The 18,163-nt window shown below is 35.5% G+C and overlaps 1 protein-coding gene across 2 annotated transcripts in view; it reads right to left on the reverse strand.

The window, feature by feature from the left end:
• Positions 1-1,965: 1,965 nt before the first annotated feature.
• Positions 1,966-18,163, reverse strand: part of LOC108667367 (protein amalgam-like) — a 109,023-nt gene continuing 92,825 nt past the window's right edge. Inside the window, exons 2-8 of one of the 2 annotated variants that reach the window (XM_018154387.2) lie at positions 13,395-13,532; positions 11,666-12,174; positions 11,204-11,450; positions 10,185-10,312; positions 9,701-9,890; positions 7,181-7,333; positions 1,966-6,244 (exon numbers count right to left, since the gene is read on the reverse strand). In XM_018154387.2, the coding sequence (XP_018009876.1) occupies positions 7,236-7,333; positions 9,701-9,890; positions 10,185-10,312; positions 11,204-11,450; positions 11,666-12,174; positions 13,395-13,532 (1,310 nt within the window). In that variant the 3' untranslated portion in view covers positions 1,966-6,244; positions 7,181-7,235. Of the gene's footprint in view, positions 6,245-7,180; positions 7,334-9,700; positions 9,906-10,184; positions 10,313-11,203; positions 11,451-11,665; positions 12,175-13,394; positions 13,533-18,163 lie in introns of both variants that reach the window. The other variant, XM_018154386.2, reaches the window with a different exon arrangement.

Genomic DNA, 18,163 nt, shown 5'->3' on the forward strand with positions numbered 1-18,163 from the left:
CGTCACAATGATTACAAGTATGGAGATGTGGGCTCATAATATTCGTAGAATATCAAGAATATTGCAGAATGTACAATAGAACGGGGACATTTCTCAATACCAAATGTATCTAAATGTGTTCAGTATTTATAGAATATAACTCAGTACTCGCTGCAGTGAGTGACAGAGAGAGCATTTTCTCGTCGACGAAAACGTGAAGTCACGGACGGACAGACGGACAGACGGACCGACGGACGGACATGGCGAGCACTATAGCGCCTTTTTTCCATAAATGGGAAAATGCGCTAAAAAGTGTATTGTAATAATAGTAGGAAATAATAATATTGAGATCATTTTTAATAACATAATAACACCGGTCATATTGAGATGAATATGATTCCATATAATAATCTCATTGGTTATGTTTCGCTGCCGGGAATGATGATGATGAGATGTGACAACGTGCGTGCTATCTGTCGAAAGCCAATAATCAAGATGATTACCGATCCAGGGTCCCTCAGCTGATTTCGAGAAGACCACTCGATACGACCAAGACCTAATCAGGCTAAGTGTTGAGACTAGCTGGCTTTTCTTGATTCTTGAATAGCAGAAATAATGCCAGATACTGACGTAATATATGACGCTAATTTTTCTAGGCATAGAAAATAATCAGAACGTTGTTCGTAATCTCAGACAATACCTTTGTCTTTATATAAATAAGGTAATACGTTGGGACACAATCCATGTTTGGAGCCTTGCTCATCATATGACGGGAAATCCATTCTATATAAACAGTCAATTAGGATTATTTGACGTGAATGCAAGAAAAAAATTAACGAATCCAAATAATTTGTGAGAGATAGGAAAACGAAAATAGCAAAAATAGAAAGAAGAAATAAGAAGAAACGGGGCATATGCATCACGATGAGGCCGATTGCATTCGTATTTTGATAGCAGTAATGGTATCCGGATGAAGAAGATGTTCAATCGAGGATACTTTTACCTCATTATCGGTTACTACCAGGCAAGAAGTTCAGAGCAGTCCCAGATACCGAAGCTAGCTAATTATCCAGTGGCAATTGCACGAAGCATCTTTTAAGAGACTCTTTCGAGCCCAGGAGAAGTGGAGCTGGTGCACTTGTTGTCCCGGGCCTATTTAAGGAAGTTTGCACCGGTGGCAAATATGGCGTTCGCAAGTTAAGCACCTCGCAGTTGCCGGTTCCTCGTTCACCCTTTCCGGAGTTGCGGGTAAGGGGCGAACATGTTTCGCGGCCGGTATAAAAGGGTCGGAAAAGTTTAAGAAAAAAATTTCTTTCAAGTGAAGAAAAAGAAAAGTGAGGGTAAGTGAGGGTAAGAAAGAAAATTTCTTTCTTACCCTCACTTGAAAGAAATTTTTTTCTTAAACTTTTCCGACCCTTTTATCTCGGCCGCGAAACATGTTCTCCCCCTTACCCGCATGATTCTAATTTTATTCTGGCCAAATGCTTCGTTGCGCTCAAGTTGCAACATGCATTGCATTTTGCTCTGGCAGCAAAACATACGTTCCCGAGTGCAGCTCTATATGTTTACTCTAAGCCGTCAAAATATTACTTTTATCTTCGAAGTTTCAAATTAGTTCTTATTGAAGTATGGAACATGCCGTTTTTTTCTCTGATAAAACCACGTTTCTTCTGTAAATTAACGGGACGCCTTCCGCTATAAACCTTTCATGACTAAATGTTTGCCTATAGTGTGTTAAAATAATGATCCATGAACACTAGATTCATATTGATTAGAAAATAAAGTGAAGAAAACAGTTGTATGATACATCAATTTTTAATTTCCATATTCTTAATTGTTGAATAAATTTAACGATCACCAGAAACCTTTCAGTGATGTGATGGATGTTCGCGAGCTTAGTTCGAAGACATTTTTCGAAGACATGTGCATAACATAATTTAATACGGCTCGATCAGCGTTTAAACGGAGGTCGAATAATACGAGGTCTGACTAATTACACACTTTATTATTAAAAACTAGGATGACGCCATTTACAAATTTCTACCTCGAGCTTGAATCGCAGAACGAAATGCGCGGTTTATGAAGCAAAGTCTCAATACAAGGCATTTAGATTCCTAAACGATGCATTAAGTCATGCATAAATATTATGACTTTGATGGAATATAAAAAAATTATTTTCTTTTTCTGAAACATTCCGCAAGTTAGTCCACTATAACAAATTACAAATGCTGTTCGGAATATTGATCAGTAATTCCCAATTAAAAATTACTGAAAATACTCGGGTCCTGATTTTGAAATTATTATATGCGCTAAAACGAGCACTTACGATATGTTTCTTTGATGTTATTGTCATGACTTATTATTTTTTTCAGCTTAAAAAATGCGGACCTAGATCGCATTTTAAATAATCTCTTTATTATCAATCCGAAATGATCATAGAACATTTTTTTTTTGAAACTTTTTAGATCAGCTGGAATGTAGACATTACCCCATACGTAATTAGGCTCATACTTTTAATCCACTCGGGTGCATTTTAAACTCATCTTGCCTACGTAAATTGAAGAAAACAATTGTATATTCAACTCAGGATTCAGCTAATTAGAAAACAAATGCTAATGATGTTCATAATATTTTCTACTGAGAACAATGTAATTGAGTTGATGATAGAACATCTGACGTTTAAAGATTAAGAAATGCAATTACCTTAAAGACAATTTTTTTCTGTGGAATGGAAAAATTTTCATGACATTTATGATCTTTTCAGTATTAGCTTCACATTTTAGTTAACTCAAGTATTTGCTTTCGAATTTTATGAGAGCGAATCTATGATGAAATATTTTATTCGTGGACGCACTTGTAATAGATCAAAGCCATTAAACTTTTTAGAAAAAGAATTAAAGCGAAAAAATCTACTCGTGAATCTTATTGGAAAAACGTTCATCAGAATCACTTGTATTTACAAGAGTCTTAAAAAACTAAGTGACAATACAATGTTTGCAGGAGGAACTTCCTCCATCACAAATTCTACTCATACACCAGTAACCGTAGAGAAAATATATATATAGGGATCCAGATCTCCGCATTTATAGGCAGAAGTGAAATCATGATTTTTATTTTAAGCTAATCATAGAAAACCTTAAACTTATCGTAGGGAGTACGCTAAGCACATCCTTTTTACAAATCCTGACGTCTTCTCAAAGGAGGAGATTCTATCGCCTCTAGGATAACTATTATACTAGTTTAGGTCGGGCTAAGATGTGCACTAAAATTTTGTAAGCTTTAGTACAATAAAAATTGTCCGAACTCTCCACTGGCAAAAATCATTCCGACAATATTGATCAGTTGAAACTTTTGGGAAGTCTGGCTGTCGTAATTAGCTACAAAACCAGAGCTACAATAAATTCGTCTGTGTTAATAAAATGGACAGAAAAAAAACATGAATTGTTTCATAATCACAAGAAAATACTCTTAAAAAGCGCAAGAGATGCAAAAAATAAACTTCCCAGACATTTACCACTCAATTAATAGTCGGTTTAGAAGAAACTAATGAAAATAACGACTCACAAATAAGTATTTAAGTGAATTCCCTGCCACTTTCAGGCGTCTTTAAACACAACTTGTCTCGTGACTAAGATAAAAGATATCGCTGACAAGTATCACTCTACATCGGCGCGGCCGCAGACATGTGCGCAATCCCTGGTCAAAATTACAGGCTAGTTTAACGGTTCGTATAAAAATTCATGACTGATTTCGAAATAATTATCGTTAAATTCAGCTTTGCCGTAGCTGAATGAGGAGACTGGAATTGGTCTACATTGCAGCAACATGTAAGGGGTCACGGGTACTATTGCTAATGGGCTGTTACACTTTATTATTTTACAATCGTGCTACTCCAGTAACTTGTTTTTACAAAGTTATATTGATTAAATTTTCGTTTTGATTATAGAATTTACACATGCAGTTGACTATGACATCTTCAAACATATGAGAAATGTTATGTTTATCAGAGGTATGTTATATATTCAATTTACACCCAAAGAAATTAGTGACTTCTGGTCGAAGTAACGAAGCAATCTTCGTCCCCTTATATAGTAGGTCATCCAGACACAGTTTAGCGCGGCAAAAAACTGTATCAGTGCTAAGAGAGAAAAGTGTGTCAGTATTAATATAATATGACCCAGGCATTTGCCTCAGTGTTTGCAACCAATTAACCGGGTATTTTAAGCAAGTACGAGAAACAAAGTACCACAACTTTTGTAATATAATTTAAAAGTGAATCATTATTTTATTGATTTCGAGGAACATTGGAATCAAACTAATAGAAATCAATGACTAGTAAATATTAGCGAATAAGAGCAGTTATGCCTTATTATATGCAACGTTTGAAACTAAATTTACTAATATAGTTGTAGACACATAGCACACATTGAATCTTCATTCACGTAATGCGGAATTTTATAGACCGGATTTAAATTAAAAAATAATAAATCACAAAACTTGTAAAGCAGGATTCCAATTATGTGGATTGTAAGCCAATTAAGCTAATTACTCCCAAAGTGCCAGAGGACAAAGAGCCCGTAGTGTTTGATAAATAAATCAAGGTGCAATAAAAAACGAAACTGTCACTCAAGCTTCAGAGTTCATTTTGCATCGAATTTTTTTAGCGAACAAAAACAATACTATATATGACGAAGCTCGTTGGTGCTAAATGCATCTGTCGGGCTCAAGGATGTTTGTTTCAAACTTAGAGGATTTGCATGGCGTTGTACCTAAAAGCAAGTGCGTATAAAATATTTGATTGAGAGGTGATGAGTTATTAAAAAATAGTACATAAATGTAGTGTTTAATCGTCAGTTTATAGGGTGTATAAATTCGTTGAGAAACGTGCCGGCGACTGTAAATTTTGCTTCTCAAAATGCATTTTCATTACAGAGAATAGATGCTTCGCAGTGAATGTACAAATCAATTGCTAAAATTTCACAAAATTAAGACATATAATTAAAAATTACTGCAGTTTCTGAATTGTTTGTTGATATTATTCCTGTGGTCTTTATTAAATTGAAATTAAATTATAGCCTTAAATTTTGAAGAAAAACATTTTTTCTACGTTTCTAGCATTGAAAAACTTCATTAAAACATCTTGGACATTTATGTTCGGCTCAAGGTTTGTCGCAAAAATGTTAATTAGCAATAGTTTCAAACTAAACGATTTGAAATTGCATTTATTTTTTTTCAAAGCTATTATTTTTTTAAGTACATAAGCGGTATTGAAAAAAATGTGAAGAAAAGTTGCGACAAGTTGCAGCAGTTCGTCCATAAACAATGCTAGCACGAGACAAATATTTATTTGCTTTAATAATATTAAGATTCAAATTATAAGACGCTCTTCTTAATAAATAATATTGAAAATACACCTTTATCCTTGTGTAAGTCACATAAGATGAATACACATCATATTTGCGTCACTGTCTTTAATAACACCTAAGAATACTGAAGTATTGCACACGGAAGATGAGTTTTAGAATAAACACCGAGAACACAACAAGTGAAAGAGTGGGAACATTTAAATACCAATGCAGCACAGCAATTCATCAATTCACAATTTTTTAGTTATATTACAAAGTGCATCGGGCTCCAAAATTTCATTCAGGGTTAAAACGCACAAGCAAATCATTGCAAACGTATTTATAAATGCGTGTTAACTCTTGCTTTAAATGATTAATTATTTGTAAGTGATATATTTACCGAACTGTTTAGAAAATCTCATTCCCAAAAACAATGGTTATCGTATGAAGTATCGTAAATTCTATCAATTCACTCCATCAGGAAGTGAATATAGACAGCAATAAATTTATGCTGAACGTGACAAACCTTTTGAGATTGTCATGCTTACCTACAAATTAAGACAGAGATTTGTGTGCCGATTCGAATCCATGATGGTTAAATTAGAAGACTATTATTCTAACCTAGACATTAATTAGACGAAGATTCGGCAAAAATACAATGACTCTGAGATAATTTTATTTTAATATTTAATACTGACAACCAGTATCATTGTAGGTCAAATCAATTGTCCGGGTATCGAAATAGCGCAGTTGCGCGTGACAGCTCAGTGCGCTTGGCTGGCCGTAAGAAGATTTTCAGAGAACAATAACACACAAATCACAGTGCAGGCAACTCGGGCAATTCGGAATGTTAAAGAAATCTACGGAAATTCCAAAATGTGAAAACAGATGAACCTCGCAGACTCAGAACTACATCTCGCCTGTGGGAGAAAAGATGCAACATTGTATTATTCCAAAAAAGCAGCGAAATTCAAAATGTTAGTTAGAATTCAAAATGATTTTGTGGTATGACGTTCTTCATTTAATACAGTGCCAAAAGAAGGGAAAATTTCGTTAATCGTTCCGTAATGTTGGTAACAATAATTTTTATGGAAATACATATATACACGGTAAAATGAACTCCAACTTGCCAAATTAGGTTCAAATGATAATTAAAATAATTCAACTCATTATCGAGTTAATTAATACAATACGAGTGATTGGCATTTAGGCTACAAGTAACAATGCATCAATACTAGTTATAGGAATTTCATATGCTAGATATAAAGCATAAACAGGATAAGAATTGATAAAAAAGTTTTAATAGAAATTTAAACGATTACCTTGATGTCTTTCATGCAATAATGAAATTAAAATGCGTAAAGTGAAACTGAAATACATCAAAGTGTTCTTTCAATTAATATCTCATGAGCTTGGAGACATTAGGTGTCTGTTGCGAGCGATATTTTTATCTAAAACAAGTACATCATTAATTGTACTAACGTCATAAAATACCAGAGAAAACATGATGAGGTTTTTGCAATAAATAATGTACTTGTGTTAGATAAAAATATAGCTCAAAGCCATTAGCTCAGAAGACATGATTTTTCTTCTCTCGCAATATTTATTGATAATTGACCTAACTTATTGCATGAAAATAAGCACTGAGTAAATATAAGTTATTATTGCATGAAAATAAACACTGAGTAAATATAAGTTATTATTGCAAGAAAATAAGCACTGAGTAAATATAAGTTATTATTGCATGAAAATAAAAACTGAGTAAATATAAGTTATTATTGCAAGAAAATAAGCACTGAGTAAATATAAGTTATTATTGCATGAAAATAAGCACTGATTAAAAATAAGTTACTTACGTATTCACTGAATTAAGGCGACAAATTTTTAAAAAGAAGAGTCTTAGGTGGTTCATCAAACGCTGCAGTGCAGGGCAAGAGTCGCCAGCAGCATCGCTAGGGACGTCGCAACTCCACAGGCTGACGAGGCTTTCGTCTGCAAGCTCATCACCTCTGCAGCAATAAACATGGTGTGTAATGTTGTTGGTTATAGTGTTGGACTTTTCTGACACAGGAATCTATTAAAAAATATACTGATTTAGCCTAAAAAACCTAAGTCGATTAATACCGGGTGTATTTTTGTTCGCAAAGGGCGGGGTAGTAACATTAATGTTGTTGGTTATAGTGCTGGACTTTTCTGAAACAGGAATCTATTAAAGAATATAACTCAGTACTCACTGCAGTGAGTGACAGAGAGCGCATTTTCTCGTCGACGAAAACTTGAGGTCACTGACGGAAGGACAGACGGACGGACAGACGGATGGACAGACGGGCAGACGGACATGGCGGGCACAATAGTGCATTTTTTCCATAAATGAGAAAATGCGCTAAAAATATACGGAATTTGCTCAAAATTCCTAGGTGGATCTACGATGGATGTATTATTGTTTACAATGGGCTGGGCAATAAGTAACATTAATGTTGTTGGTTATAGTGCTGGAGTTTTCTGAAACATGAAATCTATTAAAAAATATACTGATTTTGCCTAAAAATCCTAAGTCGATTAATACCGGGTGTATTTTTGTTCGCAAAGGGCGGGGTAGTAACATTAATGTTGTTGGTTATAGTGCTGGAATTTTCTGGAACAGAAATCTATAAAAAAATATATACGGAATTTGCTTAAAATTACTAGGAATGTATTTTTATTTACAATGAACTGGGTAGTTGTATTAATATTGTTGGTTATGGTACTGAAGTTTTCTGAAAGAGGAATCAATGAAAACATTATACTGATTTTGCCTAAAATTCCTATGCGGATTAATGTCTAATGTATTTCTGTTCGCAATGGGCTAGGTTGATGCGTTAATGTTGTTGGTTGTGCAGGAGTCTCCTAAAACATGAATATATAAAAACAATATACTGATTTCTCTTAAATTTCCTAAGTGGATTAATGCTGGATTGATTTTTGTTTATAATGGGTTGGGTAGTTGGCTTTGTAAATCCGAGCGCAAATGCACAAATACAGGTTCGTTTTACAAATATACAACATCATTATAACCCCTGTATACTTTTTCGCGCTCGTAGTAATTATGCGCATCATTATTACACATTCTTTTTGCCGCTATGAGCTCGCATCGCTTCAGTAATTTCGAGTACGGAATGCCATATTGTGGGCGGGATGCTACGGAATTAAAAAAATGTTACGTAAAAATTTAAGTTCATATCAGAATTTTTTTAGAATATATTTTACGAGTTAATTCCACTGTGAATTCCAGGATTAATGGCTCATTAACTCCCTGTAAGTGAAATAGTATTAATTGATTAATGAGGTTAATGATTATTATTTGATTTACAGAGCGTACATTTTAAATTTTCGGTCTTTATTAAAGAATGTCTGAAAACATGCATTTTCATTGGAAATCAGGGCCACTACAAATGGAAATGAATTGTGAAAAATGGATAAAACTTACGTCAACAATATGATAAAGTCCGAAATTCCTATTTCGAAAATTTATCGGAAAATTTCAGAAAATCCGAAATTTCGATTTAATTTTGGATTTTTCGAGGTCACCAGACGGCATTTGGAAGACATTACCAGAAGATCATTGTAAACGAATACTCCCGATCTCAACGCACGTTTCATCTGAAGCTTTACCAAATTTATTTGTATCTCTAAATTTGTAACAAATTCTGAAACTTTGTCTTTTCATTATTTCAAGCTTACATTTTCTGAACGACGGACTCAAATCAGATGCTTGCTTAGAGTGTAATTGGAAATCGATTTTCAGTTAGCAAATCTCACTCTAGTCACTAAGCAACACAACTGCTTAAATTTTTGCTTAATGGGCAATCAAGAATGGACAAGTTACACATTTTTCAAACTCAATATTTCACTAATAATTTCGATATTTTAATGGACAATGAACTTTACAACGCGTATTTTCATCCGAACAATTCTTAATATGTAAAGAAAAATGAACACAAAAATTTGCTTTAAAATCAATGGTATTGATTGAAAAAATGTAGAATTTTTGCAGGAATAGTTGAAGTTCATAAAAGCACTAAAATTCTTGCAAATAATAGCTAGATACTAAATGTTTATTGAACTGTGGTGACTATATATAGTCTTATAATGGTACTTGAACTGATGGTTCCAAAACAATTTTGGACGAAATCTTTCAAATGTTTTCTCATTTCAAAAGATTTGTCAATTTTTTAATGCTCAAGTGAGTTTCTCGAGGAAAATTCAAACTTGAACGCATTGAGTAACTCTTTTACTCTCCTCACCTCAAAAGATTTGTCCATATTCTATTGCTCAAGTGAGTTTCTCGAGGAAAATTCACAATTGAACGCATTGAGTAACTCATTTACTCTACTCACCTTTTCTGGTAGAGAAGTTGAACTTGGCCATAGATCCCCATTGGTACTTGTTCTTGACCTGCACGGCGGCCTCGTAGTCCGTGGCAGGCTGCAAGTCAGTGATGGTGTGCTGGAGACTGTGTCGAATGCCACGAGTCTCGACAGACTCGGGGGCCTGAGTCAGGTCAGTCCACTCGGCTGCCATCATGTCCTGAGAATCATCCGCCTGGTGAAATGATATTATTTCTCGGTAATTTGAAAGCTGGCTTTAAATTTATTCCAATTACTTCCTATTTCCAGAGCGCGCTCAAACAAAAGTAACAATGGTTTGGCTATTCAAAATTTGTTTGGCTCAAAATTTGTTTGTCTTACTCAGCCAGGAGTAACAATGGTTTGGCTTTTTCAAAATTTGTTCGCTGAAATTTTAAGGTTGTGATATTATGCTGACGATTCTGCATAATTATTTGCCTGAAGAAATTTTTTTTTCGACTGGTATTTATCTTACCTGTGATTTTCTGTACATTATTCTGTACTGGGTGATGGGGTAGTAGCTCTCTGTGTCCCAAGTGATTGTGTAGGAATTCTCGTAGGCGCTGTTGGGGTTACTTGTGAAGTTCGGTGTGTTGGGCTCGTCTGTTACGAATGTAAATTCAGTTATTAGCATTGCATTCGGAAAACCATTTTATATACATTATTATCTATCACAATTATCTCTGATTTAATATTTGTTTCGTGTGTAGTCACTCACAACAATATGTTTGAAAAAATTGGAAAAAATTATTGAAATTAAATTAAAACTGGCACCCAAGAGTAATACGTCTGAATCGACGGCATAGTTTATTTTAAGAGAAAAGGAGTTATTAGATTTCAAAATAGCACTGTAAAACTGGATTGTTACTCTCTATGTTTAATCCGTACTCATATTGATATGCATAAAGAACACAAAGAAAAACTATGAGCTCAATGGATGAAAAGCGTTATGAGACTCATAAATTATTGTTCTTTCTATTGAGCATTATTCTCACAAGAATTTTTTGACGGGAAAATTCTTTGTTCAGATTCTGTGCACACGCGGAAGACGCCTCAGAAAGTGAAACCACTAACACGTATGAAATACATATTAGGACCACGCTGGACGAACACATCATGTTATTGCCAAGCGCTGGAACAATCATCGAGCTTTGTATCAAGCAGACGTGTCTGTCCCTTATAATAAGCTAAACGCGGCTATGAGTTAGCTTGTTTCTGAACCGGAGACATAATGAATTTTGTATTTGTATGTATTTTTCATTACTGAGTTCAATAACCGTAAATTTAAAGCTTCTTTAGCCCGAATGACTTTAAATCATTTACTGGCTTCAATATCATTAACAGAAAAAGTAATTTTCTTGCTGCTTTGACTCTTCCATCTTAAAATCCGAGATGCATGGCAAGACTTTACAGATGGCTAGATTCTACTTTACATTGGCGAGACTTTACAGATTTTAAAATCAGCATTGGTGAGACTTAACAGATGATGAGTACCTGTGACGGCGATGTCTTTCGTGGACTCTCCCAGTGGGTTCTTGGCCCTGCACTGGTAGAGGCCGAAGTCTTCTTTGGTGACGGGATCGAGAGTCAGGAGGTGACGATGTCCACCGAGATGTTCTTCAGCTCTGTTCTCGTGAGGAACTTTTGCACCGTCCTTTGTCCACACCACCTCAGCCGATGGACGGGCGTGGACAATGCATACCAGCTCGACTCGGTCGTTTTCACCGGTGCGCACGATCTCCTAGCGGTCGATGAAGAGTGAATGAAATATTAACCTCATTTGAAAAAGATAGAGAATGCTGAACTTTAATGCTAAAGATATTTGCAAACACAACTGATCAAAAATACTTGGTTAATTCCCTAATACTCTTACTATTTTATTTTGCTTATTTCGAGTTTAAATTTCACGTAACAGAAAATCGCTTCTCAATATTGATTTTTTTAAGAAACTCTCACCTTTTCCGTGAATATTTCCGGTGGATACTCGACAGCGACTTCCATCATAACCGAGACTGGTTCACCAACGCCGTTGTCAGCAGTACAGGAATACCTTCCCTCCACGTGTCGGTCAACTCCCTCCAGAGTCATGCTCAGGCCTTCTTCACTCTCTTCTCCCGAGGGCATAACGCCCCCCTCTCGAGACCAACGAATCTTGGGCATGGGGTTGCCCTCGGCTGTACATTCCAGTGTAACGCTGGAGCCTTTCGAAACCCTTTGGACGAGAGGTGTGATGGAATGTACCGTTGGAGGATACTGTACCTCCACGAAATGCCGAAGTTTAAGATCCTCCTTGTCTTGGTAATAGCATAGGTAAGCCCCGGCATCGGCTCGCCGTACGCCCGAAATGACCATTTCGCCGTCTTCCATCTTGTAGCGGTCGTCGACCAGCTTAACTCCACCAACGAACATCAACTTGTCATCGTTGTAATCGTTCTTCTCCTTCTTGATGATCATCGGCTTGTCGTCTGTGGCAATAAACAAAAATTACATGTAATTAATATACCTACGACCATTTAAAATCATGTAACTAAATTTTAGGAATGAAGAGTGATAACAATTTAAACTGGAATAAAAATGTATTCGAATTAAAAAATGTTTACTCCATTTTTTCCCATTTACCTGATATACATCAGTCGCATGCTTGCACGATAACATTCAGTGTAGTTCTCAGCACTCTCAGCACATCATTAGTAGAAAGCACATAAAAAGCTCATCGGTATAAAAGTCTACGGAACACTCAGCCATGTGACCAGCAAAACAGTATGTTACTTCCATTGACCGACAAAATCGTTGGAGTAAAAAGGAAAACTAGACAACATAATTTTGTTTTCGCAATGTCCTTGTACGAAATTCGTTGAAAGAGTTGGGAATTATTGCGTAAGGTACTCTGCATTCATAATTTATTTCTAGATAAATATAACCGATCGACACAACGACCAACAGAAATATTCAAGGCGTCTCAGTGATAATCAACATTACATCACAATATTTTACTATTAATTTTCTCTATTTTTAGTAATTTAGCTGCACCATGATTTAAATCACCAACATTTTTAATTGATGCTGAGTGATATTTTTCATCCAAATTCATCCAATCAAATAAAACAAGGTGTCAGTTTGGATAAGGTGAAATTTTATTGTATATATACCGTATATGTAAAAAGTTATTGAACTTTGTCTCTAGTGTTTTTTATGAATGAAGGAGAATCTCGATTGTGATTAAAATGGAAGACAAAGATCAGAATTAGTATTGCAGTAAAATTAGTTATTGAGTAGAATACATTCATTTTTACACTTTCTGTCGACTGAACAAGGTATTAGTACTGTAGTAGAATACATTCATTCTTACACTTTCTGTCGACTGAATAAGGTATTAGTACTGCAGTAAAATACATTCATTCTTACACTTTCTGTCGACTGAACAAGGTATTAGTATTGCAGTAGAATACATTCATTCTTACACTTTCTGTCGACTGAATAAGGTATTAGTACTGCAGTAAAATACATTCATTCTTACACTTTCTGTCGACTGAACAAGGTATTAGTATTGCAGTAGAATACATTCATTCTTACACTTTCTGTCGACTGAACAAGGTATTAGTATTGCAGTAGAATACATCAATTCTTACACTTTCTGTCGACTGAACATGGTATTAGTATTGCAGTAGAATACTCTCACTCTTACACTTTCTGTCGACTGAACAAGGTATTCTGACGTCCTTGCCCTCAGCCACTTGCAGTCTCTGACTTTTGATGGTGAACTGAGGGAGATCTTCGACGACAGCATCGCCCCGCTGATCTGGACTGGTCGGCAAGCTCGTCACTGGAAAGAAAATTGACCGATTTTAAAACAATGAAGATGAAAAAATAACTCTAACTAAAAATTTTCACGTATTTATGTTTGGAACGCTGGATCAAGAAAAAAATTGGCCATGCGATGGTTTATAATTTCTTCAAACAGTACCAATTGTTTGTTATTGTTATTGTTTTCAAATAGTTTCATCGTCATTTCCGAAATACATTTTTATGATAAGTTTTGAAGTGATAAATTATATATATATACCCTATATGAGACAGTTTCTAGAAAAATCCGTGTGATTTTCCCGAAGGAAGCCTCCGTCTCTATGAAACTAAGGTCACATCGATTTCCACTTCACTATATAGCGGGTAAGTCTTCAAGAATGTCTCCAAGTCATTCTAATTCACAACAGCGTTCGAGCGACATGCAGTTCCAATAGTTCGGCTCCACTATGTGTCCTTAGAATCTCAAAAACTGTCGACACAAATCTTGTCAGATGCAGTGGCTCTTGATGGCTCTGCTCTGAACTTTGCTCTTCTCAATGACTGGAACGCATTGCTATCCAAAGAATAGCATCAAGTATGGCAACGACTGAACGCCCGAGAATTCTTGCGCCCGTCTGAGCCAGAAGGCAAGTCGGTGCTCGGTGGGATCTGTATGGCATGCAGAGTCGTTTCGTTTTATGCCTCTGGCAGATGTTCGCTTAGAATTGACAATGTAAAGAGATGCAAGAGTTTATCCTGGTCTCAAAAGACTAGAGATATTGGGGGCGCTCTTTATCTAGAAGGTTAGAAGCCGTCCTAGTCTTGTAATCCTCTTTGCGCCTTCTCATCCCGAGGACACAATTACTGCAGGAGCTTCTCGACCAGCAAATTTTAAATCCACTGTACATTTTTCATTCATTTTTGTTTGGTCCCGGAGGTGGGTTGTGAGATGATGACGCATAAAGGATTCAGCTTCGAAACTAATAAACGCTATATATAGTGACACATATTCCTTATATTATTCATAACAATGAACATTTTTTTCAAAATGGCGACAGAGGAAAAGTATCCACAATGAAAATAAACTGCAAGATCATGGATGTGATTTATTTTTCGTTAATAATTATCCGAATTTTTAGTCATGCCTTTTATTAATGCGTCGATGGATTAATGATTCAGCGTAAGCAATTAACTAGAAAATTAGCCGTGGTTTCTGGTCAGTAAATTATCGAGTTTATACGTTCCGTACCCTTAAAAATGCTAAATTCTATCAAATAGCAATATATATAAATTAACGCGTAAATATATAAATAATAATATAAAATTTATTTTGTATTATATTATTAATAATTATAAAACGTAATATAAAATAATCAAGTAATAATAATAAATAAATTATATAAATAATAATAAGAAATAATTAATATTAGATAACGGATAATAAATAATAACAGGCATTATAAAAAATAATTATTTGATTAATATATAAGATATAAAATTTCAACTCAGGTAGGAACACATATATAAATCTGTATTACCTACTTTTTTCTTCAATAAATTTTTCGGCAGGCTGTACTATGGTATTGCATATTTTATTGCCACCCAAATTTCATGCTGCGCTTTATTATGTTCCCCTGAGATTTATGAGGCTACAAAACACGAACGATATGCAGATTTTTCACCAATACCTTCAATAAACCAAGCCTGAACTCTTCTCCTTTTGCTCTTCTTCTCTCTCTCATTTTCCGTGAAAATTATCATCTGACTTAATGCTTTAAAAAAAGAGTAACAATCATAACGAAAATACTCGCACTCAAAAATGTTTCATTTTCTTTTTTACGTACGCACCTTCACATTTCTTGAAGTGAAACTATCTGATGTATTTAATAATGCGTTCAATTTTGTGTGGACGTACAGTCTACCATAATGAATATCACATTTAGAAATGTTTAATCGTGTCACGAAGATAAGTTACTGTAGAAATTTCTCGAATTTCAGCAATGATGGATTGAATGATGATTACCAGTTTTCATCAATTGAGTGAATAAAGCTCCAGTATGAACGGATAACCAAAAGTTCAGAATCTCATAGTGATGTGTGATATTGAGCTATGGTCGCTTTTTAACTAATCAAAATTGCTAATTCATATCAAGAGTGAAATCTAAACTAATCTCTTGACGGCATTCCGCCATTCCACCCGCATTGTTCTCGGCGGTTACTCAATTTGCGCTGCGAATAATTTTAAAGCCGATTATCTCTCCAAGCAATCGATTTCCCATTCCGGGTACGACGAAGAAGAATAAAATTATATTAGGCACGTCCTCGGGGTAGTGAACAATTATTTTAGCCAGACTTTTTAAACCTATTGATTCAATGAATGTACGGCACGCAAACTTTGCTGGAACACTCGATAACCTACCGTCTCTGATTTTTCCGACATCTTTCAAGTAGTCGTCATAATATTTTTTATTTATTTTTAGCGCACTTTCTCATTTATGGAAAAAATGCCCTATTGAGCTCGTTATGTCCGTCCGTCCGTCTGTTTGCCCGTCTGTCTGTCCGTCCGTGACTTCACGTTTTCGTCGACGAGAAAATGCGCTCTCTGTCATTCACTGCAATGAGTACTGAGTTATATTTTTTTAGCAATTACGAAAGAACCACATCATTATAAAGTTTAAAAATTTCAATACTTATTCAGGTATGGTTGCAATCAAACTGAATATTTTATATCAACGCACTCAATAAACCTTTACTTTAACTAAAACAAATTATTTTTTAATATAAATGGATAAAGATTAGTGAAAATGAAGAATTGGAGGTCAAAGTACAATGACATAATAAGTTTCACGTACAGAACTAAAAATTTTCTTTTAATGCTGCACAGACTAAATAATTCAATATCTTTACTATTTCGTGTAGTGACAAGAGGAAAAATTAAATTGTGCTCTATAATTACAGAGGCACTAAGGCAAATTCGTACTAGCATATTCATCGAACCGCTAAAACAATTATATATGATAATAATCAACGCGGTTTAAATCGTTCTCTTCTCGAAAACTGTTTGGGTATGAAACCTGGTGTGAAATATTCGCATTACATGAAATGGTATGATAACTGTTACACTATAATTTTAATCCACCTAATCGTAGATTAGAATTTAATCTCGTTCACTTGAATTTTATCTCGTTTACTTGGCGTTAACCATCGAAATATATTTAAACTTAATTCGTCTAGTTCCGTCCGGCGATCTAAATCCAAACGTTGGTTTCTGAGAGCAAACATTAGCGGCCACGAAGGAGCAGCCGCGGCGTCTCTACAGGGGCACTGAAGTCTGTAACTTGACTTTCAAGAAACCGACGTGTGCAAACAAGCTCGCCAATGTTGACTCGCTGCCGCGACTGCGATATGAAGCACGAAGGGATGGAGCTTGGGTCACGGCAAATGGGAACATTTGCCTGGGTCAGAACTTGGGTCACGGGAAATGGGAACATTTGCGTGGATCAGAACTTGGGTCACGGCAAATGGGAACATTTGCCTGGGTCAGAACTTGGGTCACGGGAAATGGGAACATTTGTCTGGGTCAGAACTTAGGTCACGGGAAATGGGAACATTTGTCTGGGTCAGAACTTGGGTCACGGGAAATGGGAACATATGTCTGGGTCAGAACTTGGGTCACGGGAAATGGGAACATTTGTCTGGGTCAGAACTTGGGTAACGGCAAATGGGAACATTTGCCTGGGTGAGAACTTGGGTCACGGGAAATGGGAACGTTACCGAGAGTTGAAAACTTGGGTTTCGACAAATGGGAACATTGCTGTAGGTCGAAAACTTGGGTCGCGAGAAATGGGAACGTTGCCGTAGGTCTAGAACTTGGATCATTGGAAATGGGAACATTTGGGTGGGTCAGAACTTGGGTCACGGCAAATGGGAACTTTACTGTGGCTTAAAAAGTTGGGTCACGGGAAATGGGAACGTTGCCGTCGTTCCAGAACTTGGATCTCTGCAAATGGGAACGTTTGCGCGTGGGTTGAGAACTCTGCAAATGAGAATGTTGTCTTGTGTTTAGAACTAAGCTCACTTGTAGGAGATGGTTTCATTTGAAGATAAATTATCTCTCTGATAATTTCATCTCATTTCATCGGATAAATACTTCTCTAAGAAAGAGAAGAACGGATAAATACTTCTCTAAGAACTATTTAAAAAACTATTTATACTCTGAATCACTACAAAATTTCTAAATAAATAATCAAGAATTTACTGTGAGCATATTAAAAGTTTAGGTCAAAGCAAGCAGGGTATTTTCGCAATGAAAATATTTATGGAATAAATCTGCCCCATAGACCAATGACCGATTTTGGAGCACTGATTGAACATTTTAGCGGTCTCGTTCAGGATTTGAATTAATGTAATGAAATATTTAGAAATTTAGAATTAGATTTAAGTGTGAAAATAAATTTTGTTTTTATATGAACGTCATCTCAATGAATACAACAATAGTTAACTTCATTCCAACTTTTAGTATTTCGAGTCATTACACCAGAACCTCTTATAAGAGTAAATGCTTAAGTGTAGAAATGGTCATCCCATACTAATTACTTTGTTTAATAGATAAATTGATTTATACTGTTCGTAATAGTTTTCTACGCATTATTATTTGTGTAACTTGTAACG

This window comes from Hyalella azteca, unplaced genomic scaffold (genome assembly GCF_000764305.2).
Source record: "Hyalella azteca isolate HAZT.00-mixed unplaced genomic scaffold, Hazt_2.0.2 contig400, whole genome shotgun sequence".
In the NCBI taxonomy this organism is placed as follows: Eukaryota; Metazoa; Arthropoda; class Malacostraca; order Amphipoda; family Hyalellidae; genus Hyalella; species Hyalella azteca.